Consider the following 26,587-nt stretch of genomic DNA (forward strand, 5'->3'; position numbering starts at 1 on the left):
CTGACAGATTTATTCAGTCCAGATGTTAGGACTGAAAAGAGATCTATGAACAAATGCAGGCTATGGCTGGAGTGCAGGCATTATCCACCTTGACAGGCAGCTGTATGACCAGGCCTCTGTTTTGCTGAACTGAATTTACACGTATCAAAGTTTTAAAGCAACGAGTGGTTCTGAAAATAGAGCCTAATTTACATCATGTACCTTATTAAGCAATATTCAAAAAGAAATGCTTTGCTCACAGTGCAAGCCATATTAGTAACAAAAACTGTGCATCAGGAAGAGACACAGATTACACAGAGGACGCTAAGAATAACAAAAAAAAGCAGTGAGGGAAGTCATTGGCATCATGTAGCTCTCTGAAGGGATATCCTTTGAAAGGGAGAAAGAGGCAGCCTGCTTTTCAATTAGTGCTCCAGAAAAAGCAACCAAGACAACAGAGAAGCAGGGTTCACGTGATCTACATACAATCATCCGTTTGTAAAGTGAAATCCGGTACGATTGATACTTCTTGGGATCATCTGCATACAACTTCTCATAATACTGTAAAAATAGGTACAGAATTGTTTTTCCCCTTCCCTTTGAAACTCCAGTAAGCACTATATAAATTAAACTAGACTAGATTAAAACAAGACCAAAAAGCTCCAATCTCTAGGTAGCCTAGTCCTTAGTCATGGTGTTCACGACAGCCTCTCCAAGAGAGCAGCTGGTGTAGATGAGTTGCAGGACAGTCAGATCTTTTGAAAATGGACAGTAACTAATACTGTGAAAGCCTGGAATATCACCTTTGTGAGAATCTGGTCAGGACACTGGTCTCATGCTAATCAAGATGGAATTGCAGTGAGTACTGCAGTTCTAATATCACATCTGGCATGCCTGTAAATTATTTCCACTCTAAGGCTAGGAGCGGACAAGAAACATACACCCAGCTTGGAGTGGACTTGCAATAGTCAAATACCAGAAGTGAAATACTAAGGAATGAGTCTGTATTTAACAAGTAAAATCACATTTGCTGTGGTTGAAAATAAAGAGAACTTCTCTGGGATGTAATTACATGACTGTGTTGTCATGGGAACGTGGAATGTGATGAGTAGGTCTCGGGGGGTGGGGGGGGAAGGCTAAATTGTAACATATGACTAAGCAGCAGGAGGGAGCTGTCAGAGGAAACTCCGCCATTTACCTTTGTCAGTGGAAGGCAGCTGCTGCTGAGGCAAACATATTTTCAATCAGTTATCCAATATCTGTTAGCTGAATTATCTGATGCTTTCCTCAAAACCTTTGGCACTAAGACAAGAGCCTGACAATACCAACTTCTGTGACATACAGGAGGAAAGACTACCTCTTGGCTTGTTTAGAGGAAGCAGTGATAGACAATAAGCTAGGATTTTTTGTCCTGAAGTAGCATGATTCCCTCGACCAACACACACTGGTAGGCCAATGATACTCCAACAGCAGCCTCTTTGGAAAATTTCCCCAGGAATTAACTGCCCTGCACATGAGGAATATATTCCTTTGCAGAGAAAGGCAAGGAGTTTTACCCAGAATTTCCTTCATATTACTAGCTAAGTGCTTCTAACCACATTTCTTTTTCTGGTACTACTTATTTCTCCAAAACATACTGAATAGCTGGAGCTCATAACACAGTGGATTATCTGTGTTGCTTCAGACAGGGAGGAGGGAATTGGGAAGAGGAGTGACATTAAATAGTTGAAGAACTACATCAGAGTTTTTCAATGAAATAAAGAAACCAATATATTTCAGAAGAAACAACACTACTTGGCACTAACATTTTTTATGATTTCCCTGGATATCAACTTTCTATATAATGATTAAGCTCAACAGTTGAAAGCTGGGGTCCACAAGCTTTCCTCATGCCACAAACTTCGACATCATTACTTCATCAGCAATCTGAACTCTCTCTCTCTCTCACTAGCTTACCTACAAAGGAAGAACTGCACTTATGAAATAGAATAGAATTAACCAGGTTGGAAGTGACCTTTGAGATCATTGAGTCCAACCTATCATCCAACACTATCTAATCAACTAAACCATGGCACCAGGGTTTTTTGCAGGAGACTGCCATCTGAAAACTGGTAAGAACTTAACAGGCACTCTTAGTCCCCATGCCTGCTCCTGCAGCATCATTTTCCTTACCAAGTTCTCATTAGTCAGTCTGGTGATCTCATGCTGTAGGCTGGCTTCAATGCGGGCCTCTGGAGGCAGCTGCAGATTCTGTGCTAGAAGCTGCTGCTGGCGATTGTTTTCTTCCTTCAGACTTTGGATCTCACCTCGCAGTGATTCCAGTTCGTTCTCATGGCTCTTCTTCTGTGACTGAAGCTGAGACTCCAGCAGCCTAAAGAAGTTGAGCAACAGCTGTGTGAACACGCTTAGAAAGTTACATCCCCAATTCTCCAAGGGAGTATAAAGCTTTAGCTGCTGCTCAGGAACAATTAGCCATGGCTTGCAAAGGAAAATGAAAAAGGCAGAGTAGTCTTTAAACCCTTCAGTATGCCTTCTAATTAAATTAAGTTTGCATGATCAAAAAGTGGAGAGAAACTAATTGTGACACTCCTTTGCATTTCCTTTGTGATTGAGCACATACTGTGTATGGTGCCACTGCAAACATGCAGCAACAAATGTAATGCTGTCTTCAGAGATTGTCACTGTTTTTAAAGGGGCTTTGAAGAGGTTTTACTTCTAATGAAATCAAACAAACTGCAAGATGAAGAAGACACTGTGTTCACTTAAGCTAGGACTCTGCAATGTTAACAAAGTTAGCTCTGTTCAGAGTTAGCTCTGCTCACTCAGAAACCATTTAATTGCAAATGCACATAAATAATCTTTATTTTTACATTAAAACCAACACTTTGCAGGGGGTTGTCATTAGTGCAGGAAAGGTTAGCAACAGAACCAAGCTCAGGCCTGGGATCCAGGAGTTCTATTTTATCCTGACAACTGACTCACTCTAATCCCTTGAGCACATCATGTCCCAAACTCTTCTCACGTGAAATTGGAGTAACAAGCACCAGCCTCCTGCTGAGCAGTGCTGTGGAGATCTACTCCTGCTTGCAAGACACTGTCCGAGTGCTCTGACTCATGACTTAATACATACACACACAGGAAATTACATTACTAGTGACTACTAGTGTTTAATTAGACAATCTTTCAGGGTTTAAATATGCATAAGGTAGACACATTTATTAGTAACCAGACTGATCAAGCACGCAAGGGCAAATAGTCATTTACCTGCATTGCTCTGTCATTTAATAGAAAGCTTCTTGTCTTTAAGGTGCTAGGACCAGAAACAAGAGGTGCAGAGCAAACACTCACATCCTGCTCTGTATAACACTTGCTCTAAGTTAGCTCTTTGCAGAGTTACAAAACAGTGTTAGGTATAGAATTTGTTAGCACAAGAAAAGGAAAGACTTTAGTTAGTAGCATTCATTGCAAAATACCTCCTTCTGCAGTTACTGCTGCCAAATGTGTATACTATGAACAGCACTGGGAATCTATTGAATCAGCTGCCAGTGCTGGACTAAGAGCCATTCTGGGAGTTTGGGACATGTGTTGATATAGGGCCTAAGTGTACACACAGAGCCAGCACCGCCTTTCCTAACATGGCAGATGTTGCCTGTTACGTGACCAGCATGCAGTCTTTCCAGAGATTGCAGCAATTGCACTGAGGCTTGAACGGTGCCATAATGACTTGAAGATTACTTCTGTTGGTTGGTTGCTTAGTGACTTACATTTTGAATCTGGCATGAAAAGATGTGGGAGAATAATGTTCAATTTACTGAACTTGAGCCACAACAAGAAGAGTAAGCCTCATAACTTAGGTGCAAGTTAAGAGTATGCTGAAGCTACTCAAACAATAACCTTTTAATTACTAAAATGATTGCATTTTAGGCTGAAAGCCTGTAAGGTGCATTCATTTTGATACCAAATATAAAGGGAGACAAGTAACACATGGCTACAAATCTTTTCCAGGTGGGGAGCTTCTGGTATTTTAATCTACTTTTGTGCAAGTATTCTTATGAATTATGTGCTAGTTGTTGTGCCATCTTAACTTTTTAAATGATAAAACTTGACAAGTAGAAAGGTTTGAGGGCTAAGTTTGACAAAACTCTTTAATTTGTATACTAAGTGATGAATTTGTTTCTAACTGTTAAAGCCATACTGTAGCTAAAGCAAACCCATAGCAAGGGGCACAGTCAGCTAGAAAGGAAGATGCATATGAAGAGAAAAAAAAACATTCTGAGAAGTCAGGTAACCTGTTGGCTTGTTTTAACCCTTCATAAACCAGCCAAAGTTCTCCGTCCTCATTCAGCATATGATAGTCCTGGGGAGATTGCCTTTCAAAAAAAGTGTTTAAAAAAAATACAAGAGATATGTGATGGTGATGAGATGACATATTAAGGACATTACACACTAAGTTACAGTTACTATAAAAGCAAACCAAAAGCTGGTCTGAAAACCTTAGAAAATTACTTCTCGTTTATACATATTGCTTCTTAATGAGGAAATTATCTTCTTGGTGTTAGCCCAACTGGTTACAGCATTTCATGCTGTCACAATAAGTGCATTATGGCAGATTATAGTGACCGCTACTAGGCAAAAGGTAACAAACCAGCATGGGGAATGGCACCAAATTTGAGCAATGTAGAACTTAGAGGCTGTGAAGATGTAAATTCAAGAAGCTTGATTTTTGCATTTCCACATTGTTTCCTAATCCTTTCAAATACTGCATACCCCAATTTTACTAATCAAATCAATTTATATCCCCAGCTATAAGTTTTTTCCTAAGTATCAGGACTTACACGGATGAAATTTACTGCATGTGATACACACAGTGTGTGTCACAGCAGACTCCAACTGACCATATGTCAAAGAAAGAAAAACTCTACCTGTTTGTTTCCTTCAGTCCAATATATGCCTGTGCTATTTCTCCTTTGTCTTTCATCTTTTGTACATCCTCCAAGAGGATTGTAGCATCTGTCATGGTATTCTGGAAAAAGAAGGGTGATTTCAGGGTAAATTCAACAACGAAATTGTTCTTTCAGTCCATGTTTTCATCACTTTACCCCTGTTGAACACTAATCCTTGAGCAGCCACATTAAAATTAGTGTAGGTACCTGAGCAGGAGTTCAGGCCAAAATTTCTATGTTCCTTTAGTGTATCTTTTTAAATGAATGCATGCAGCATGGTCAAACATCAGTCTGTCTAATACGCAGTACATGTGTTAAGCTCTTTCCGTCTGTTTGTTGTGTAGAAGGAATAAAACTAGTATCAGGAAATTATGAATTTGCATTTTGTTTCAAACTACCAGGAACAGCTGCTAACACTGAAACTGAAGCAGCATAATTTGGCAAGCTTAATTCTACTTAGTATTTCTTAAACACAGCATTACATGTAGTCCTTCAAATCTCTTAAATGAGGTCTGTTCCTCACTTCATGTTTCAAGTAGTCTGGCAAAGCAGGAAATAGTTTACAAGGGCTTGAGAACTTTTAAGTTAGATACTGTCACAATACAATAATTTTTTTCCAGTTTTGAATGTTTACTTGGCACTTTTGCTTTTTGTTCATTTAACCTTGAAATACTTAAGAGATGTTTACAGTCACCTTGACCAGGCTCATCTGTCACTGCTGTGGAGTAACTACAGTAGAACCACAGGACTCAAATGAACATAAGAGATAGAATTCTGATTAATTTTTTTTTTCTTTAAAACCAATCAAATGTTATTTTCCTGAGTAAAATTTTGCAAAGTATTTGCAACTTTAGGGACATAAAATTTGGAGCCTAGGTCCCTAAGATTAGTATGACTCATATTACCTAATATGAAAAGCAGTAAAGCAGATAAGCTCCTCAAAAAAAATGATACCCAAAATCCTTATGAGATCTTTATGATTCTTCTATTATTTTATTACACAGTTAAACTGCTGTATCTCACCTGCCCATCTATTGACCTGAATATTATTTCTGAGCTAGTGAAAAGCAATGCTAATTATCACAGCTTCAAGAATTTCCTACCTGCTGTAGTTGTAATATTTGAATTAACAGCCTTCATTGAGAGCCAGTTCAGTTTCTCACACTTCTAAATATTATGAGTTCAACTATATTTTTTTACCAAACATTCAGCAATTCCTATCTAATATCTATAGTTCACAATGTGAGTCTTCAATGTCTGTTGCATGCCAAGGGTGACACTATAAAGTAGGTATTTCTTCATATCATAAACTTTTTTTGTATGTGAAACTTAATGGATTTTGCAAGTTAATGAAGAGCTGATTCCTGAATCGCTGTGCTGCTCTTAACTCTACAAACACACCCCACAAGATACATTGATTGAGCTGACTAGACCAGTTCCTGGGTCTTTCCTTTCATGTTCAGGTTAACATAAACCAACAGTTCAGAATTGCTTAATCTGCTTGTTTTGAAGTAAGTTGTTCCCTTGCATGGTGTGGGAAGATGGGGATGGAAAGGACATGGGATAATGAGAAAGGTTTTTTCAGGAACAGCAAAGTAGAGTGCAAGAACAACTTTAAATGTATGTAGGTTACTGAGAGGCAGGGAAATGACAGCTCCAGTACTGTTCAGGGGTTTTTAGCATTGTGGTTTGTAACTGTAGAAGAAAATGTGTACCTTATCCTCCTGGCAATCACATTGGTAGGCAAGAAAGAAGAAAAACAAATCATTTAAAAAAAAATATTAAAGATCTGTTTATACTGCAGCTTCTCAACCTAACAAGCAGAAGCTATCTGCAAACTGGCTGCCAGCCACCCCACAGGTCACCTTCAGATTTTCCCCATACTGATAACTGCTGCAAAACCAACACATGCATCCCACCATTGTTGAGAATAAGCTTTTCAAAGATTTACTTTAAAGTATTTTTTACAGTATTTTAGATGTCACAGAAAAAAACAGGTTTTTGTGCTTTATAAATAATCATTTAAAACAAGATATGTTTTAAGTCTTCATGCATCACAGACTTTCAATTTATTTAGGACAAATATAAACACAACCTTGCAGTAGCAAAGGAAAGATGACACATCTGTTCATTCCTTGCTGCGGTTATGAAACACTAGATAGCTCAGTCCAGTGGAAATGGCTATTTCCTGGATTTATGTGATAACTTTTCAGCTTGAATGACTCTTATTTTCAAAGCTATTACTTCCCTAAGTATCTCATCAGAATTAGAGCTTTTTAGAAGATGTGCCTTTCAGTGGTTGTAAATCACCCTTCTCAGCAAAACCACATACCTCCTCTCAAGCAATAATATGGAATTTATCTATCTTCATAGGTCATCTTTATCAAATGTTATTGATTTGCAATCATCTATGACCCTGCATGGATTTAAAAGAAACTCTTCCTTCTAACTCCTACTGAACTATTCATTAAAAAGAATTCCTCAGAACTACTGTGAATTTTTGCAGTCAAACTACATACTCACTGGAGAAATGATACTACACCAAATGAGAATTATTTGGGCACTGTTAAAGGAGTCTGGGGAGATCCTGGCTAGACCATTGGTATCATCATACCCAGGCTGGTATGATCAGTATGGTAACTTTACACGAATGCTGGTACAGAAACCCCAAACTGGTTTATTAAGAATCTCCCACTTTGGATGCCACAATTTGTGTACTAATAATGGATCAATGGATTACACTTAGAAAGGCTTTCAAACCTCGGCCATTTTTTCTGCCTTCTCTAACACACTGGTACTTAAATAAAGCACATCAATGACGCAACGTAACTTCATTACACAGTGCATCTGCACAAATAATTCACTGCATTGTTTACCTTGGGTTGAATAGCCTCTTTCTGGCTAACAAGCTGAGACCTCAGGATGAGGACTTCTTCCTTGCGTACTTCAAGCTCTTCACTTACTGAAGTCAGTTGGTCCAGGAGGACTCTATATGCAGGGGCACCAGGAGCAGTTACCTCTGGAGATCGTGTTTCTGTGAGAGCCTTCTGCAGCTCATTCAACTCATTCTTCAGTTTTTTGTTCTCAGATTCAAGTTCCTGACGCTACAAGAAAGAACAGGGACAATTCTGTCAAACAGGAGCATTACAATGTGCCTACAAACCACAAGTACAAAACTATGGATATAAATGGTAAAAACAATGAGTAACTGCAACAAATCAATCATTCAATCCCTCCTGTATCACTGGCCTCTTGAATACAGTGAATATGGCTGGGAGGATTTCAGTAACAGGGCTAAACCTTTTTCTGAAGTGCAAAATCATGTGGATCATACAAATCTGATGGGGAAAAAAAGAGACAATCTTTTTTCCTCATATTCTACCCTTAACAAAAGTAATGAAGTTCACAACAAATAGTTGTCAGCAGGCTAAGAAGTTTCTGCAGCACTAAGAAATATTAGGAAATACTTCTAGTTTTATTGGTCTAAGGTATGCATTTATTTAAATATGTGTTAGGAAAAGAGGGTGCTGGGGTTTGGTTTTGCACCACGTTGCAATGTGGAATTTAGCCAAGGAGTAAATTACCCCACTACTCAGAATTTGGAAATTAAATGAAATTATTATTTACAGAAGTAGGCTAAATAGAGAAGGTAATAAAAACACACAAATACACACAATCAGACAATAAGCCAGCTACCCCACTGTGCACAATAGTCCAGACCCTCCCTTTACATTGCAGCCCGAAGGCCACGCTGCCTTACTTCCCCCACTGATAACCCAAACAATGGCTGGTGCAAGAGAAGTGAAAGCAAAGTTCAGAAGGGAGCAAAGAGGGAAAACAGGAGAGAGAAGAACACAGTGTGACTTCAAATATATAGCCTTTGCAGGAGGGGATAAACATGTTTTTTGTAGTATCTTGCCCAACCCCTCTGGGATTGACCATCCTCCTATATTCTGGAATTCTCTAGAAAACTCTTTATTTATCATACAATATTCAAACTGTAACAGAGGGCTACATTTATCACTGTGTTTTTGCTCAAATTGACTTGCAAGCTCTATTAAACTTTTCAACAGAGAACTCCTGGATTAGGGGATCCTTTTGTTCTGCAGCCCCAGATACACATTCAGTTACACCTGAAAAAGGGCAATCCTACAAGAAAATGATTGCTGGGGATTTTTTGTGCTACTTTCTTCAGCTAATATTCTGAAACAGGAGGGATGATGTAATTTTCTATGCCAACACAACAAAATGACAGCAACCTCCTTTTTAGAATTACCTTGAGCGATTCATACTCTAACTCTGCACCTCTTATTGGAGGCCTTTCTTCCTCCTGTAAAAGAACACAGACAAATGTGAAAAATAAAAATCTAGTTCTTTCTATTCCTTACTTTAGTTGAGGCAGGAAAATGGAAGGGAGCTGAAATTATTTTCCTATAAAACTGGAGAACACTCATTCTGGTACTGCTGAGTGCTTTACTTTGAATATTGGCATTGCATTTTTTAATTTCCTTCTTAATTTATGTCACACAATTGGTTAACCTAAACAAAATAATGTCACTGGAAATGAAACAGAGCAGGATGAACCCCAGGATGCTCAAGAAACTCACTGGTGGAAGAGTAATAAGAAACAATTGCCAAAGCTTGTTTCATACTTTTGTAAATAGTTAAGGAGATGAAATCAGAAGAATTCCAAATCAAATCTGTTAAATACTTCTAATCCCATTGCTTTGTCTCTGCATCCCGTTTGAAACACTTCTTATTCTGCTTAAAATGAACAATCACTCATTCTCCCCATCATTTAAGCATATTTCTGTATTGCTATTCATTAATAAAAACAGCCTGGTTTGTTTGGTTTTGCCTTTTTTAAAGCAAAGTCCCAAGCACTTTTTATTCCTATTGAATTCCAGAGGCTCTCAAGGACTTTGGAAAACTAAATAACCAGTCTCTAGTACCAAGCACCAGGCACAAACCTTGGTGTTAAATAAAGCAAGTACTAGATGAAGATAAGGATTTCATAAAAGCCAGTCAGCATTCACAGAGCTACTATTTAACAAGGAGGAATACTCAGGCATCAGCATTTGTTCAGCTACAAGGAGTCCACCTTAGCTTTAGCTCGGAGAGCTTGTTCTTCCTTTCTGTCCAGTTCATCCTGCAGGGATTGCTTTTCTTGCTCCAGCTCCGTAACCCGTTTCTGCAGCTTGAGGAACAGAGACATATCCAATGGTGCCTTTTTTTCACTTGGTTCCTGCTTTAGAAAGAACAGAAGTATGTGAAGAAGTATTCCCCTTCCCCAAGGAAGCGCTACAGTGAGTAAAGATGGGAAACAAGACTGGGGAAAGAGAGGGACACAGAAATAAATGTTACTTGATTCTGAGAGTTGACTATCAACATCTAAAATATTTCATCAGCTGTCAAATACAACTAGTATAAAATGTATCTAAGCCTAAAGCCTAGCAAAAGAAAGCGCTAGAGACTACCTACCAGACAAAAGGTCTATAATGAAGCATACCTTTTATTCTTACTTGTTTGGAGGGAGAAAGGAGAAAAAAAAGTCTGTGGTTAGACTCACCTAGAAACAACTGTAAAGAGAGGCTGTGGGGTTTTATAGTTTTTAATGATTTCTACAGTAAGCTTTTCAGCCACAGAGAAATCTCTGTTGGTTGTAGATTTACTGGTTAATTTAGCGGGATGCGACATAAAAGATAGGTATCCAAAGATACACTTCAGGTTTTTTTCCCTTTTACTATGCTAATTATCCAGCCTGTTCTCAGCACTTTTTCCACTATTTTCTGGGCAAAGACTAGTGTTTGTAATCTGAAGGTGCATCAGAAATTATCTATCAGCTATTTTGTACTTTATGTAGCCATAAGATCAAAGCATTTACTATTAAGTGCACCATAAAATTTTGAAGCCTGGAGAAGGAACTAGGAAATTAATATTAACAACCTGAGTAGACAAGCTAGCACAGCCATTTCCAATTAAACTCTTTTTACTCTCGAGGGAGAGTCATAAACCACACCAATAGCTCAGGGGGAAAAAAAAAAACCAAACAAACAAAAGAAACTTTTGAGTTTTCTGGGTTTACAGGTTTGTATGGAAATGGATCCATTTTTTCATGTAGTTTTGTATCATTAATCTATACTGTTAGCCTAGAGTCAAACTACAGTTTGAAATCTTAAGGGTTGTTAAACAAATACATATTTAGTTTTCTCAGTGATGGCTTTATTCACACTCATGTGAGTTAATTTTTCTAAAATCCCAAACTGGCTCTAGAACTGCAATTCAGTAAGTCTGTTAGCCAAAGGAAAAGACATTTGGCTCAGATGTGCAATCCAATCATATGTACCTGCACTGGCTTTTTCCTGATTACCCATGAAGGTAGGAGCATCTTTCTGAAAAAATTATGCAAGGTGAAAAATGTAAGTGGGAAGGCAAATTATGAAAGAGCCCACAGAGAATGTGTCAGCATCAATATGTCAGGATGTCTGCATCCATAGTAGAAAATCATTTTCTGTGGAGGCTTTCAAAAAAACTTGCAAAAAGCAACTGTGGAGATAACTAACCTTGAGAGAGGGTAAATGGAGTGAGTTGTGCCCTGGCTCTCAGTTAAGAAGATCTCTAGAATGCACAGAAAAAGCTTTGTATATGCAAACTGCCAAGCAGCCAGACCACCAACTGTACAGCTCTCTGCTGTGTTAGCAGTCCTGCTTCTTTGGGAGGGGCCAAAACAGGGAGTTACCTTGGAAAAATACTACGGATGACTGAAGTTGCATCACACATTACTCATTATTATTCATTAGCTGAATCAAGATAGTTGTCTTACTGAAAACTTTTAAATATCCTTAGAGTGGTATCACTGCATATGCAGAGGGATAGTACATTCTTAAGAGTTTTATTTATCTCTGTGAAACAAGAAAAATGAATCTGCAGGACAATGTGAGGCTCCCTCCCCTAACAGGGAACTCATTCCATGTAGCTACTAAGAATGTGGATAGCTACCTTGCCACTTTTAATCCTTGAATGTATACAGACTTCCCAGTAAGTCTCACTGGTATCCTGAATCCTCACTTTGTGCTAAAAGAGTGATTGTGCTTACAAACACTGGCAAGCAAATATTTTACAGATGTAAATCAACTGGATGGCCAAGTATCTAATCTATGTTTACTGTGACACAGAAGAATTCAAAGCATACTTTCATAAAGTCTTTCTACATAAGACCACAGCTAACTAGAGAATGAGATGTTTTCACAAAGGAAATTGAAAAAGCCGGATTTAAATCATCAGATATCTCAACACAGGGATATGCTGTTCACAAGCACATATGAAAAAGAAGAACAACTCATTTCATCAATGAAAAGTTGTAGGGTTTTTTTTAGCATTACCTCCATCCTCAGTGGCAAGTCATCTGCTTCTGTGATCTCAGAGCTAAAAGTATATTCAGATTCATTACTACTGTGAGTTGAATCCGTTCTTTTGTGTCCAGGCTTGGGGATGCTCTGGAGTGCAAATGAAACAAATCAATACCACTATATAGTTTTCCCTGTGACTGCGTCTTCACTACTTCTAATTTAGCTTGGAATACTTGGTGTTATTTCACAGCTATCAAAACTTAAAAGAAAACATTTTTTATTCTTTCATGACACGTAAAGCCTAGGAGATGTAGTTCACAATCAAATCTATGGAGACAGGTCAGATCCTTCACCATTGAGTACTGCTGCAGAAAGCAGAATCAAGCAACAATGCAGCTTTTTGGGGGAAAGAAAAGCTTGGAAGCACAGGCAGCAATTCTTCCTAACATATAAAATATTCCTAGAACTACTTAAAATTTAACACTGGAGGAATGTGGTACAAACAACCCTACCGTGTCTGAATAACATCAGGGTAAAATAAGGGTGGCTGGCAGGTGCAATAACATGGCAGAAACTGAGCTGTCCTCACAAACATGAAAATTAAAGTTTTAAGGAAAAAAGAAAAATTTACTACAAATTTTAAATGCATTTGTTTTGCCTGAGCAAATCTAATTAATCAATATTTTAAAGGACAAATTCTCTCTTCAGTTACAGGTCTCCACCACACAGCTGACAGCAGAATCAGTTACTAACTTCTATCACTAGATTGTGCCTAAACACATTTGCGAACAGCTTTTGATTTCTGATGTTTAGCCACTCACCACCATTAAGTTCATTTCATCCTTGAGATCATCGTATCGCTCCTCCAAACGGCTGAACTCATTCAGCAGGTTCTGGTACCGTAAGCGTTCATCATTCAGATCTAGCTCTAGCTGTTTCGTTTCCTCCACTAGCTTCTTTTCCATTGTTTCTGCCATGGAGAACAGAAACCCAAAGTGAGAACTTCAGTTCTACCTACCTCGCAGCACATCCATCCTCAAGGTGCAGGAATGTGTCTGCACCAGGAACACAGCTGGTGAAACACTTTGCTGTCTGAAACTGGTGTGTGGTATTTGTGCTTCTCTAAGCCAACACTGAGACAGACATAAGAAGGCCCAAACCCTTATTGTGGTAACTACAGAAGGGTTCACTCAGTCAAGTCAGCTATTCTGATAGTATCTTGCATTAGTAACTCAAGGAGGGAGAAAGAAGGGACATTAGCCATGTTCTGCATTATGTGGAAAGCAAAATGGAAGATGTTCTACACTTAAGTGTGCTAACTCTCCTCACCACAGCTGCCTCCATCAGAATTTTCACATATACACTACCACGATATTGCTGCAGTAGATTAAGTGCATTAAATATCAGAGCCTTCTTACATTTTACAAGTAAAACACTTTGTAACAGTCACCTCACCAAAAAGACCCCAGACCCTTAATACTTCACAGAAACTCAAACTAAATAATTCTGATGCATGTGAGTTCTTAAAACAAATAAATTAAACTATTAAACTAAAATGGAATGTGAACTAAGGCAAAGTAGTCCAACCTGTGCAGTAGAGTGTGGCTTTATAAGGTAATATGAGGTAGAAAACCTGAGTGATGAAAACAGAGCCAACCTGTTATCTCCCTCGCCTGGTCATGGATGCGGCGGTTAAGCTCCTCCTTTTCTGTTTTCAGTAGCGTGTTCTGCTCTTTTAGCTCTGATACAAGCTACAGAGAGAAGAAAATATTTGACTCAGAATGCAGTTCATCTTTTACCAGGAGCTCTGACAACAGCAACAACATCCTTGTTGAAAGAGTTTTAAGTATTTGAACTGCTCTTCAGAGAACCAGATCAGTGAACTAAGTTACATCTTCATTTCTCAAATTACATTGCTTAAAGAAGTCCCACTGCAGAGTCACTTGTATGTTCTGCACTCCATTTCTGATCAGATGGCAGAACTGCCCTGAAACACCCCGCTGTGACATGGTATTTCTCAGTGAAGTCCAGAAGATGGAATTTATTCTTTAAAACAGAAATATTCCTACAATAGGTACAAATTTGGTAGTTCTCTTGTATAATGCACTGCACTGGGTAACACCATAATCTAACATCTTGCCTCTGCCCCAAAGCTGTGCCACTTTAACCATGCCCAGGTTTGCCAGTTACTCATTTGACTCCAGTGATGGTTACTATGCATTTGTTTTGCTTAATCAGTTAGTGTTTTTCCTTATATTTATCAGTGACAGGTTGGACTTGATGATCTTTGAGGTCTTTTCCAACCTTATTGATGCTACGATTCTGCGATTCTATCTGATCTTGAAATGTGTTGCTGCAGCATCACATAAGGACAGAATGGCTCTCCCAGTATTCAAAATCTGCACCATTATCTGCAAGTAATCTTGACAGGAAAGAACCTGTTTGATATGTTCATGGTTAAAACAAAGATAAGAGGTTACTCAAAACCTGTTGAACTAGACAGTGCACAGATACATGTGTTTAATAGGCTATTTGTTTAAATTAGAGAGGACATAAGCAGGTACCTTTGAATACTGTATATGGTACAGATTTCTGATAGTGGTGCTTGCATTCTCTAGGTAGGTAAGATGATTTCTTTTTATGAATGTGCTATCTCTGACAAATTGGGGAAGCTTAAGGATTTGGCTTTGCAAATACTTTCAATACCTGAATCTGAATAGATTTAATACACTTACTTACACATGATATAAAGATTGAGCATATTGCTCTCCCATAGGTGTAGTTATTTAGGTATCAAGCCTATTCAGGGTTGTACATGTGTAACATTGCTGAAAAAATACTGTAAAGCAATACTGTAGCAATTAAGCCTGGGCAAAAGCTGAGCTGACACCAGGCCTCTGTAAATCCTCTTGTGCATCTGTGACTGCATACTTGCCTGCTCGGTTTCATGTTTGTATTTGTCTGCCCGTTCCTCAATGGTCTTCTTCTCAGACTGAGTTTGCTGCAGCTCCTTACGCAGCTTGGCAATCTCCTCCTGAAGGCTGATGACACGGTTGGTCGCATTCTTGGCCTCCTCCTCACTCATCCGAAGCCTTTCCACATCACTCCGCAGCTTCTCTGTCTCAGTGCTATATGTGATCTCCAGGTTGCCCATCTTCTCCAGTAGAGACTTGTACTCTTTGTTCTTTGAAAAAACACAACACAGGCGCAGCAGTAGGTGAAGCAGTTTAAGGGAGCCTTCTAGTTCCTTACAGAATATACCCAGACACAGGAACAAAAGAACAGCTTCCCCATTTCAAAAGACTTTCAGTCTGGTTTTGCAGAATTGCTTAACAAGGTTAGAGAACAGTCTAGTCTCTAAGCCTGCACATTACCACCCCCACCTAAAATGAGACAGGGAGCCCACATACATCAAACATGATCACCTCACCTTCCCCCTAAACAGAGCAACTGACCTGCTTCAAATGAAATATTGATTTTAAAGCAGCAAATGTTTTCTCTCAGTGCTGCTGAGAGATACAGATGGATGCTTTAATGTTTCAGTTCTGCTGTAGCCTTACTTTCTCTTCTATCAACGTTCTTCAGAACAAAAGAGAACTGATACCTTACAATGAAAATTCAGTGCATTTTTCCATGAATGCCCCCCAGTGCTATGGAGGAAGGTAATATGAGATTTCACAGAACCACAGAATGCTTTGCTTGGAAGAGATCTTTAAAAGCCATCTAGTCCAATCCCCCTGCAGTGAGCACAGACACCTCCAACTACATCAGATTGCTCAGAACCCCATCCGACCTGACACAGATGTTTCTGGGGTTGGGCCATCTACCATTTATCTAGACAACCTGGGCCAGTGTTTTACCATCCTCAGTGTAAAAATGTCCTCCTTTTATCTACTCTAAATCCCCCTTGCTTTAGTTTAAAACCATCACCCCTTGTCCTGCTAAAAACCCTGTCCCCATCTTTCTTATAGACCCCCTTTAAGTAGTGAAAGGCCATAATAAGGTCTCCCTGAACCCTTCTCTTCTTCTGGCTGAACAACCCCAACTCTCTCAGCCTGTCCTCACAGCAGAGGTGCTCCAGCCCACTGATCATTTTTGTGGCCTCCTCTGGACCTGCTCCAACAGGTCCATTTCCTTCTTGTGCTGAGGACTCCAGAGCTGACATGGAACTGCAGGTGGGTTCCAGCACAGAGGAGCGGAGTAGAAGAATCCTCTCCCTCAACTGCTGACCATGCTGTGTGAGATGCAGCCCAGGACACAGCTGGCTTTTTGGGCTGCAAGCACACATTGCTGCCTCGTACCCAGTTTTTCATCCAGCAAGGTCTTCCCTTCCCTGAGGCCAGGGGTTTTTTACCTGCTCATCAATTTTTCGCTGCAGCTGCATGATCTTGTTCTCCAAGCCAATGTGAAGCTTCTTGTAGCGCTCTACAGACCGAGCCTCTATCTTCAGTTTCTTTAGCTCCCTCTTGGCCATCATGCGCCGGTAACAGCATTGCAAGTAAACAATTGCCTTCAAGGTCCTACGGTAGTGCACTCGAGCCAGCCAGCCTCTTACGTTTTTCTGAATAATAATACACTTGTGCTCCCGAAGCATCTGCAGGTCAGAAAACAGACCACAAGGCTTATTAGAGCTGCAGACTCCACCTGCTCAGTTAAACCGACTCCATCATGCGAGGTATAGGGATGATGCACACATAAGCACCCTTCTCAGGCACCTTAGCCTGAGAAACTTCTGGTGGAGAGTAACAAGAAATTAATGTGGAATTAATTTAACCAAGTTAAAAAAAAGAAGAAAAGAAAAGGAGAATAAAAGCAGGTGACAACGAATAAAATGCAAAGGAACCAGAAGGAAAAACATGGAGAGAAAGAACTGGAGGCACACTGAAGAACCAGGCATTCCTTTGTGTTGATGTCAGATCCAAGCTAATTACAAAAATATATGGTACTTGTTGGGAAGATTGTAAACATAAATTTTTTCTTCCTACTTACATTGAAACATCTCAGAGACACTGACATGCTACATAGGATTCATCAATATGAAGCTTAAACTGATCATATTTGCTATGCGGTGCAGCTAGTCCATGCTAGAACCCAGAGGAGATTTTAGCAGCTGTTAAAAATAGCAGCCAGTCTAGCTGACCAAGTTACTACTTTCAGTCAGTTTGCTTTTAAAAAATAAACAAATAAATACTTCTGGTTTGCATTTTTGGACATATCTTAGACTTAATCAGCCTGGAAAAAACCCCACAAACCTCCATTTATTCTACTCAGAAATTTTAGGTTGTAATAATTCAAACTTATTTCATGAAAGAAATGTCAATGGACGCGATGATCTTGAAGGTCTCTTCCAACCTGGTTTATTCTATGTATTCTATTCTATTCTATGTTTTGAGGTATTAAAAAAAATAATAATTTCATTTAATGTGTAACTAAAAGCAGTCAAGAACACCAGCAACCTTCATCAGTGTGTTAGCTGGGCACTTCCACTAGGAAGAGTCTACCACTTTTCTTTGGATCCTTTCCCCACTGATTCAATCAGAGATCTCCCAAGTCAGGAGCAGCTGAATCCCATCCAACCACAACGATGCCTGGAGAGCCTGCCCAAACCCCAAGGCTTCCAGGGCCCTGAGAGTTTCAGAGTTCACTTAATAAAGCTTCTGCAAATGAAACAGTTTATTTTAAGGAACAAAACTATTTAAGATCTTATGCTTCTTCTTGGATTTAGTAGTTTAAAGATCATATGCAGTTCATATTCTTACGCCGATTTACCGCAAAGCTGGTAAGACAAACCAGTACAGAAACACCACTGTCATTTTCTTTATGCTTCTTAGCAAATGAACTGAAATGTGTTAGTGTAACATTTCCACATCAGTGAATTTAAAAGGTTCACTGGTGAAGAGGTAAAACTGTAGGATATGCAAACTTTCTCCCTTAGCATTTATTTCTGCTGAACAATGAGACTTGAAATACCAGCACTCAAGTCCAACGCACAACAAGGTAAGGAAACAGCTCTCTCAAAAGTACAGTAAGGTCAAAAGCCAAAGTCCTGACTGCATGTCATGCAGCTAGCAGTCCTGCCTCTGCCTTACATGCTAGAACAGCCCTTCAAGTTACCTGTAGGTGCCTGAACAGCTCAAATACAACTAGCTTTCAACAACATTATCACCTCAACTTTGAAAGCAACAAGTCCCATAAAATACCTCCATTGTCCAGGGAATGTCCTCATCTGCCAGTGAATCCTCACACCCATGCAGCCTGGTGAGGAAATAGGTCACTCCAACGGGAGGGGAGAGGATCAGACAAGTTACTTAATTTACCAGCTATTTCCCAGGAAAGTTTCTGTGAAAGCCATGGAGAAGCTAAACTCCTTGTTGATCTGAGAAGTACGTCACAATGTAAGCTCTCCCCGGGATGTGTGAAGCAGATGATTCAACCATTCTAAATTCCTTGTACTGGTCATGTGACTGCAACACATGCCCTCTCTTCTGACAACAACAGACACCTTTCACAACCCTGATGAACAACCTGTGTACCATGTATTACTTACAGAGCCACGGCTCAGCCCAAGTATGCTGTCATAGGGCAACCTTTCAGTTTCACTCACTGGCAATCAACATGAACTCAGAACAGCCCTGTTTACTTTCCCCTGGCAGGCAGAGCCTGTGCTTCTCTCCCTATTGATTAGCTTTAATACAATTCCATCTTAGGAGGACAATGTATAGACAGCACACCACAGGCAAGCTTGTCAGAACTTCACGTTGTACTGCAGTGAGCAATTCACTCCAGAGGGATGCTGCCCAACAGGCAAGTCTGACCACCCTTTACAGAGACCCTTCCAGAAATGTGATATCTCTCTTCAGAGGGAATAAAACAGGTTTATAACCCTGTGCTACAGGACAGGTGGGTGTGTATCCCTCACACAACTAACTTCAGGCACACAGAATCATCTCCCATTTTCCTAAGGATGGCTTTTAGTCCATGTACTGCTGTGACCTATGTTTCACTTAGTCACATCTGTCATATAACTGCTACAAACACCTCATATGATCTCACAACATGAAGTATGGTGAAAATGTTAAGAATGCCAATAAAAAGGCAAGCATATATCCACACAAAAGAACAGTCAAGTCAACCACAGGGATCTTATTACTTAGAAATTCTTCTCAGGGTTTACATTTTCCTAACTGTGCAGTGGTATTTTATTTGTGCACTGTACATAACAGCACTCCCACAGAAAGTTCAGATTCCCAAGGGGACACTGGGATGGCGTTTCATCCTGGAGGTATGTGGAATTAAAGATAGAGTGTAGAATCAAAACATGATGGTTTCTTACCATTTGGTACTTGAGCCTGACCATGTAACCCCTTAGGAGAGCCTGAAGAGCAATAGTAGCATCTCGCATGTGCTGGTATCTTTTGCGAACCACGTACATGCGCTGGAACTTCTGAATAGTGATGGCAGCCCGCGTTCTCCGCAGGAACGTGGCATAGCTGAGCAAGAGAGAGATTACAAACAGTACCTGTGATTAATTTCCAGTGCTTGAATACTATTTATTTTTCTACACCCTGTGACTTGTATCCTCTAACTCAAGAGCTACATTTTCCACTTCAGTCTCTTCCTAATGTTGTCACTGACCCAGCACATTTACTTGCTATTCTACTCTACAGCAGTACAACAGAATGACAAATTAACAGAAACCTTGCAAGGTTTTATGGAGCAACGTTTTCACTTCCTCCAAGAACTGTGCTACAGAACTGACAAGATAAACTCAGTTTAATTTCTCACCACCTTTTCTCCAGCTATAAAGCTATTTCCACTATGCCACCTTTGTGAACTCCTAACCTCAAGTTGTAGAAAACGCTTGTTCTTGGCCCTCTCAGCAAGACAATTACAAAGCATCTTGACACAAGCCTCTTTCCAAATGCTGATCCTTACAGTCTTCATAATCACCTGTCTGCTGAACTATGCCACCTGTACTCCTACCCCTTTCTCTGGCCTATACATGACCATCCCCAGAAAGCAATCCAAACAAATGGCTCTCCCTTCACAGCTGCACCCTGGATGAGGAATAGCTTCTCCAGGAGGACAGACAGACCCAGCTAGGATGGCACACGGAAAGTGTACAGTAAGGACTCAGCCAAGAATCCTGCTTTACCTCACTTGGAACATATCTTTTAGTGCTATTTGTACTCTGCTTCCACTAATGAAACACTGTTCTGAGCATCATACAGCCCAGGGTGCTACTGTCCTCTCAGGGACGTCAAAACCAGACAGGACAGACATACTCATTATATTCAATTTCCTTCATTTCTCTGGAAAATCATTTCCTCTCAGCCAGTACAGAAAGGAGAGCACAAATGTCTCATAGTTAAATGTCCCACTTAAATTGAGGCTACTGTGGGTTTTCCCACGAGCGCTGCTTACCATCGTGCTTGGTAGCCTCTGACATATCTCTGGATGGTGATGGCAGCCTTCCTCATACGCACGAACTTCTTCCGCATCAGCCAGCCCCGGATTGTCTTTTGGATGCGGATACAGGCAGCTCGCAACTTATCTGCCCTTATTTTTTCCAGATAGGCTACTTGGCCAGCCCGGAAAAATATTTTTGTCTTACCAAACTGGTACTTATCCTTGTCCTATTTTCAGAGGTAAAAAGAGGATCAGTTACAGCATTAAATGTTAGTGAACCAAAAAAACCCAAAATCAAAAAGGCATGAAGGGCTAAATGAAAGTACAGAGTGCAGTTAGTAAAGAGGCAAAACTATCTGCATAGTATTTCAAGTAAAACCTGGACTTCAATTAAGTAGTGGAGAGTATTTTCTGCATGATTCTTTTAACAACTTAATACAGTAGGGCCGCAAGCATGGCCTAAGGGAGTAACCTGAGATTTCTACCTAGACAAGAGCACCACACAGATTACAAGAGATGTGGAAGGCTACAGGAGGTGATGAAGGAGCCCAGAGGACGAAAGCAACACAGGCAATAATGCACATGTACAATTTCCTGCTTAAATTGTAGGTAAGCTCTCATCTTCAACCATATTACACAGTACAAATAAAACAGCTGAGGCTTCAAACATGTATGCAGCGTTTACTGCACCAAGATTAATCCAGAACAAAGCATCTTGCTGTGGCTGAAACACCTCTGAAATTTCAGAACTAAACCAGAGAGAGAACAGTATTCTGTGTTTATAGGCTGTGGTACTCCTTGGAAGAAAAAAATGAGAATATACAAAGGTACATTGAAAAAAAAAAAAAGTAATTTTGTGGATTGTTTGATGTTGAGTTAAAAGGAATAGCAGTCAAAGAGCTACAGCGTAGGATATATTTAACACTAGACATTAACCCTATAAATATGGACACATGCACATAAACAAAAAGACTTTAGCTGAGTTCACCCAGTGACACAGAATTTTAAAAGCTGAGCCCCACCTGCCTGCACAGTACTGATCTTTTTGTTTCCATAAACATCCTAACATTGGCATTGCACTTCAGCAAGGTGAGCTTTCTGGCTTTCTGTCTCTTTCTCTTCCTACCTGACACTTCCAAGTCTTAATTAATCACCTTCTACTGAGAGCTGGCTGGAACAATCCCTTGAGAGTCTGCCTGTCCTCTGCTGTTCATTGATCCTTAAGAAATCCCAAGAAATATATCAGCTGAGGTGCAATGCCAGCGGTGTGGATGGCATAGCCTGGGAACGTAAGGCTGCAACTGGAGGCAGGAGGCAACGCAAGAGGCTGCCAAGACATGAGGACAGTGACAATGCTAAGCAGGGAGATAATTGTGAGGATGAAAGGAGTGAAAAAGGCCAACTTCTGCATAGGAGCTGAAAAGGAGCAGGGTGAAGGACACCAGCACATACAGAGACAGAAACACTTCCACACTGGAAAACCTCCAGATACCTTCCTTAAGGTGTGGTTAATGCATCCCGCTGTTAAGCAAGGTAAATGCTCACTCTCAACCCACCCATATTTAAAATCATTGTCTTCCTTTCCTGTGATACATTGGGAAACTCTAGTTCCTGTGCTAATATTGGCAGTATAGTGCTTTGTAGAAGTACTAAAACAGTGTGGCCATAAGGGAGTAAGGGAGGCTATCTTTACTCCTCCAGATCCCACATGCTCTCAGCACTGAGGCTAGTACCAGAATCAGCTTTTCCAGGACATTTTTACACGTCTGCTTTCGGTCACTAAGGACATCTCTCTGCTTCATCAGAACACGGTAACGGCTGAAGAACTCTTGGTATGTCCACCTGTCCCAAAAAACAGAGTCAGTGTCAATCCCAAAATGGAGTAATTCTCTTAAAAAGATCTGAAACTGAAAACAGGCTAAGAATCTGCAAACACACCTGGAGGGAAAGCCAGCTGCACTGATTCGGATGGTCTCCAGAACACCACAAGCTCTCAGCTGCTGCACTGCCCGCTTTTCATCAAATCTACATGGGAACAAAAAGAATCTGTGGGTGTGGGGCTCATTTTGCATTACATGGGGCCTCTGCACACACCCAGGACAGGAGTGGCACAGAGAGGAAGCAAGGGTGGGATGTGATGGTGGTTAACAACTTCAGTTAGTGCTTCTGCAACTCAGCAGTAACAAAGGGCAGCCTGCCTGGGGAGCTGCCCAAGCCCATTGGCTGCCACAGGCTGTTCATCCTGCAGCTTCCCACTGGCCTGCCCCACAGCCATGGGAGTCACTCGTGCACAGATTTTAAGCAGACTTTTGAGAAGTGCTCTAAGCAAGTTCATATATGAAAAAAAAAGGCAAGGAATAAGACATCACAATCTCTAAAAGCAAATTGTAGCAGATGTCAAATGAACTGTACCAAGTGCCGGTCACATTTGGAACAGCCAGCACTGAAAATGTTGCTTTTTCTTCTGATATATCACCAAAAAGCAAAAAAAACCTGTCAGGAAGTATTTCACCCTTTATTCATCCCAAAATATCACCTGTTGTAAGTACACATACAGATGCATAGTGAGTCCATAACACGAGAAAGGTGAGAGAGAGCTTTCGTGCCCGAACAACCAAGGTTCAGCAGAACCTCAGCTCTCCAAGGCCTCAGGCAGCTGCCTTCCACGCACAGGCTACAGGAACCACAGACGAATCAGCTTACGTGAAGGGAAACTTGAAGTCGTTAGGCTTAATACAGCGCACGTAGTGTGGAGTTGTAGCATTCAGGGTTTCCATCAACAGGTGAAGAGAGTTTCGAAACTTTTTGAGAAAGAAAAAGGGGAAAATTATCAGGGAATAGCCTCAGTCAGCTCAGCCACGTTTGAGAGAACCTCAGGAAGCAGACCTAAGGGGTATTTGTTTATTTGTAATAACGCTTTTGGTAATAAACACCAACTTGGTTTTGTTATGCAACAGATTTTAGTTTCAGATACCATCTTTGGGTGAATGAACAGTGAGACTCTTCAATGTTAGGCTTTGCAGGAGTAATGCTCCCATATCAGCACGTAATAAATTACAACAGCATGGGATAGACTGAGTTATTTTCAGCTTCTGCTTCATCGGTCCTAATCTTTGTCTAATCCATCTATTCATGACTAAGCCCCACAGCATATTAACAACTAGACACTGGATTTTACATAAATTGTAAATAAAATTTAAAATCAAGAGAGTGGTAAAAGTAAAAAGGTATAGTTTTCTTCAGCTCCACTAATCCCAATGTCAGACCTAGTGAACTGATCTTTGAAAGTCCCATATCCAAGAGTCTCATGACCTTTACTTTTAAAGAAGTAACAGGACCACAAATACCTAATACACTGTAATATAGTCTTCTAACCATAGAACACCCTAATAGAGAAAGAAAACTAAGAAAGCACATCTTAGATGCTTTAAATGTATCAGTGTGCATTTCCCTCTTCTTGTTGAGCTCAAGATTCTAAGCCAGCTTCGACTTCCACACTAGCTACAATAAAAATAATTTTGTGTTAGCTTTCTACAAATTCACATGTGATTATAAATGGTTGATTGACAGGAGCAGTATGACAATATCCCCATTAACTTGAACTCATAGTTCCAGTTTGACAACAAAATTGTGAGGCCTCTACCAGCCTCAGGTTATGGTCTGTCTGCAAAATCAGAAATGAAGCTCAGCCAAAGAAGACAACTATTCTCCTGCATGAACTGCAGAATGGAATCTGCAGCCTGTACCATGAAGATATGCCAAGCAGATTTGCATTCTGTAGAGTAGCATGAAGAACCATTCCTGTTTCCACCTATAGCTTGACACAGCTTGCTTGGGAGAGATTAGAGAGAAATATGAATATCCAAATCAAACATTCTCTGAATTCCCTGATTTTCACTTAGCCATGTGACTGGTTCATGGCACTGCACAGACATTGTGCTAACATATTTTTAGAGGACTGACAACCATCCAAAGCAGCAGACACAGCCCAGGCATTTTTGGTGATTTTATCAGAACTCTGAGCACTCAAGAGATGTGGCTGGTTCATCTTCAAGAAATGGCAGGGGACCCTGATACAAACAATTTACAGTCCTTGACAGCTAATTTGTATTCCAGGCTGTCCTACAGTAATATAAAAAGAGTTACCCACACACACTTCCTGGAAGCCCCAGGCAAAATAAGAATGCCACTACTCACCAGCAAAGTGGTACAAGCTGGCAAGTAGATAAAATCTGAGCACTAAACTGTCAAAAAAATTTTCCCCTGGCTCCTATGTATAGTCTGAGGGACAATCATATCAACATACAAAGCACCAACTGGGGACATAGCCATCTTGAAAAAACCCTCTTAAATCTGTAGAATGGAAAGTAACAAAGAAGGAGTGAGCTCTCCAGACACACTGATCTGCATACTTCTAATTTACTTCTGGCATGTATAGGTGGATAGTTTGTGTTTAGCCCACTGATAACTGGAACCGAGTTTTCTGGGGACCTGAGTCCAACAATGTGGCACATGATCAAAAAGAACCAGTGTAAGATTTTCAAAGCTCCTCAGCACCCAGCATGCTAAATCTCTTCTGAAAAATGTGAGTTTTGGGTTGGCACTACATGAAGAACCGAGCTCCATGAAACTGTGGCCCACAATGTATGAGCAATTAGGATGTATTTGCTTGAAACTGCTGTAAGTCATAATCAGATGCACCTATCTCAAAAACACAAGGGATCACCTTGAGACTCATGAGACAGAGGGAGATTGAGGTTATTTAATGGAGCTGCATCTTGAAACTCACCTGATGTCCTACAGTTTTCTTATGCTCCTTACTGGCTTGACCTGGCCTGGCCTTGGCTGGTTTTACAAGTGTCCGAGACAAAGGCACACGCCCTGAAGAGGTTGCTGATGTTGGGCTGAGGACCTTCTCCTCATCCTTGAATAATTCTGGCAGCAGCTTAAACTGGTATAACAGCAGAGAAAAATAGAGGATAAGAATCCAGAAGTGATTGTACTCATTTGTGCTTAAGGTAGGTAGAATCCAGACTCCGTTCTTGTAAGCACTAGGTTTTTCTTGAAATCCATGTGGGGACAAATGCAAATAAGCATTCCAGCCAGTAGGATAGTGAGTGGGCCATGACTGAACATTAGAAATTCTGTGGGTTTGATCAGTGAGTCTCCTTCTGAAGATAAAATTCTGATTTTTTTTTTCCACAGAGCCAGCAATAGCTTCCATATGAAACTGTTAGATACTGAAAGCAGCTTCATAAGTACCAATTGCAATTATATATGGCCGCTTTGATCTAAGAAGGAAACAGGGTCCTCTCATATTCCAGTGGTGCATCACACTCCTTTGAGGTTGAGAAATATCTGGGACACTGAATATGCCAGCAAGCAACAAAGAATATTCCTGCTTTATCGCTGCAAATTGTAATAATCAACTTAAAAGAGGAACCATCAACAACCAAAAATTAGCCAAATTTATCTGACTGAAGATCTACTCTCAGGCCAGTGGGAGTGGAGGAAAAACCTGAAACATCTTTCCAAACATCACACAAGGCTGTTGCTTCTCTTTTTCCAATGGCTACAGAATACACCCATATATAATAGCTGCTTTGAAGTAACTTATAACTAAAAATAACACCAGTAGATCTTTCTACTGACAACTACAGCACTTCAGAACCATTATAAAAGTAAAGAAATCTGAACTTCTCTACCTGTCAATGAATAATCTTTTATCTAGCATCTGTGCATTTTCTCTCAAGAGATAGGAGCAATTTTCAGTACTAGAAAGTGCTTGGGCTAAGTACAACCTAAAAAATAAAAACAAATGGGTTTGCCTTATAAGACTTGGTGAACATGCACAATATCCAATGAAACATGCTGCACAACAAAATGGTACTTGTGCTCTGTGGTTGT

At 40.2% G+C, this 26,587-nt stretch overlaps 1 protein-coding gene across 1 annotated transcript in view; it reads right to left on the minus strand.

Annotated features, from left to right (window-relative positions):
* Positions 1-26,587, minus strand: part of MYO5A (myosin VA) — a 103,051-nt gene that overhangs the window by 13,830 nt on the left and 62,634 nt on the right. The window contains exons 15-30 of the mRNA XM_054169295.1: positions 25,470-25,631; positions 23,384-23,481; positions 22,619-22,705; positions 22,414-22,522; positions 20,696-20,907; positions 19,605-19,761; positions 16,626-16,865; positions 15,207-15,455; positions 13,929-14,022; positions 13,093-13,241; positions 12,305-12,418; positions 10,024-10,167; positions 9,199-9,252; positions 7,799-8,026; positions 4,902-5,002; positions 2,152-2,350 (exon numbers count right to left, since the gene is read on the minus strand). Coding sequence (XP_054025270.1) covers positions 2,152-2,350; positions 4,902-5,002; positions 7,799-8,026; positions 9,199-9,252; positions 10,024-10,167; positions 12,305-12,418; positions 13,093-13,241; positions 13,929-14,022; positions 15,207-15,455; positions 16,626-16,865; positions 19,605-19,761; positions 20,696-20,907; positions 22,414-22,522; positions 22,619-22,705; positions 23,384-23,481; positions 25,470-25,631 — 2,397 coding nt within the window. The remainder of the gene's footprint in view (positions 1-2,151; positions 2,351-4,901; positions 5,003-7,798; positions 8,027-9,198; positions 9,253-10,023; positions 10,168-12,304; positions 12,419-13,092; positions 13,242-13,928; positions 14,023-15,206; positions 15,456-16,625; positions 16,866-19,604; positions 19,762-20,695; positions 20,908-22,413; positions 22,523-22,618; positions 22,706-23,383; positions 23,482-25,469; positions 25,632-26,587) is intronic.

This window comes from Dryobates pubescens, chromosome 17 (assembly GCF_014839835.1).
Source record: "Dryobates pubescens isolate bDryPub1 chromosome 17, bDryPub1.pri, whole genome shotgun sequence".
NCBI classification, from domain to species: domain Eukaryota; kingdom Metazoa; phylum Chordata; class Aves; order Piciformes; family Picidae; genus Dryobates; species Dryobates pubescens.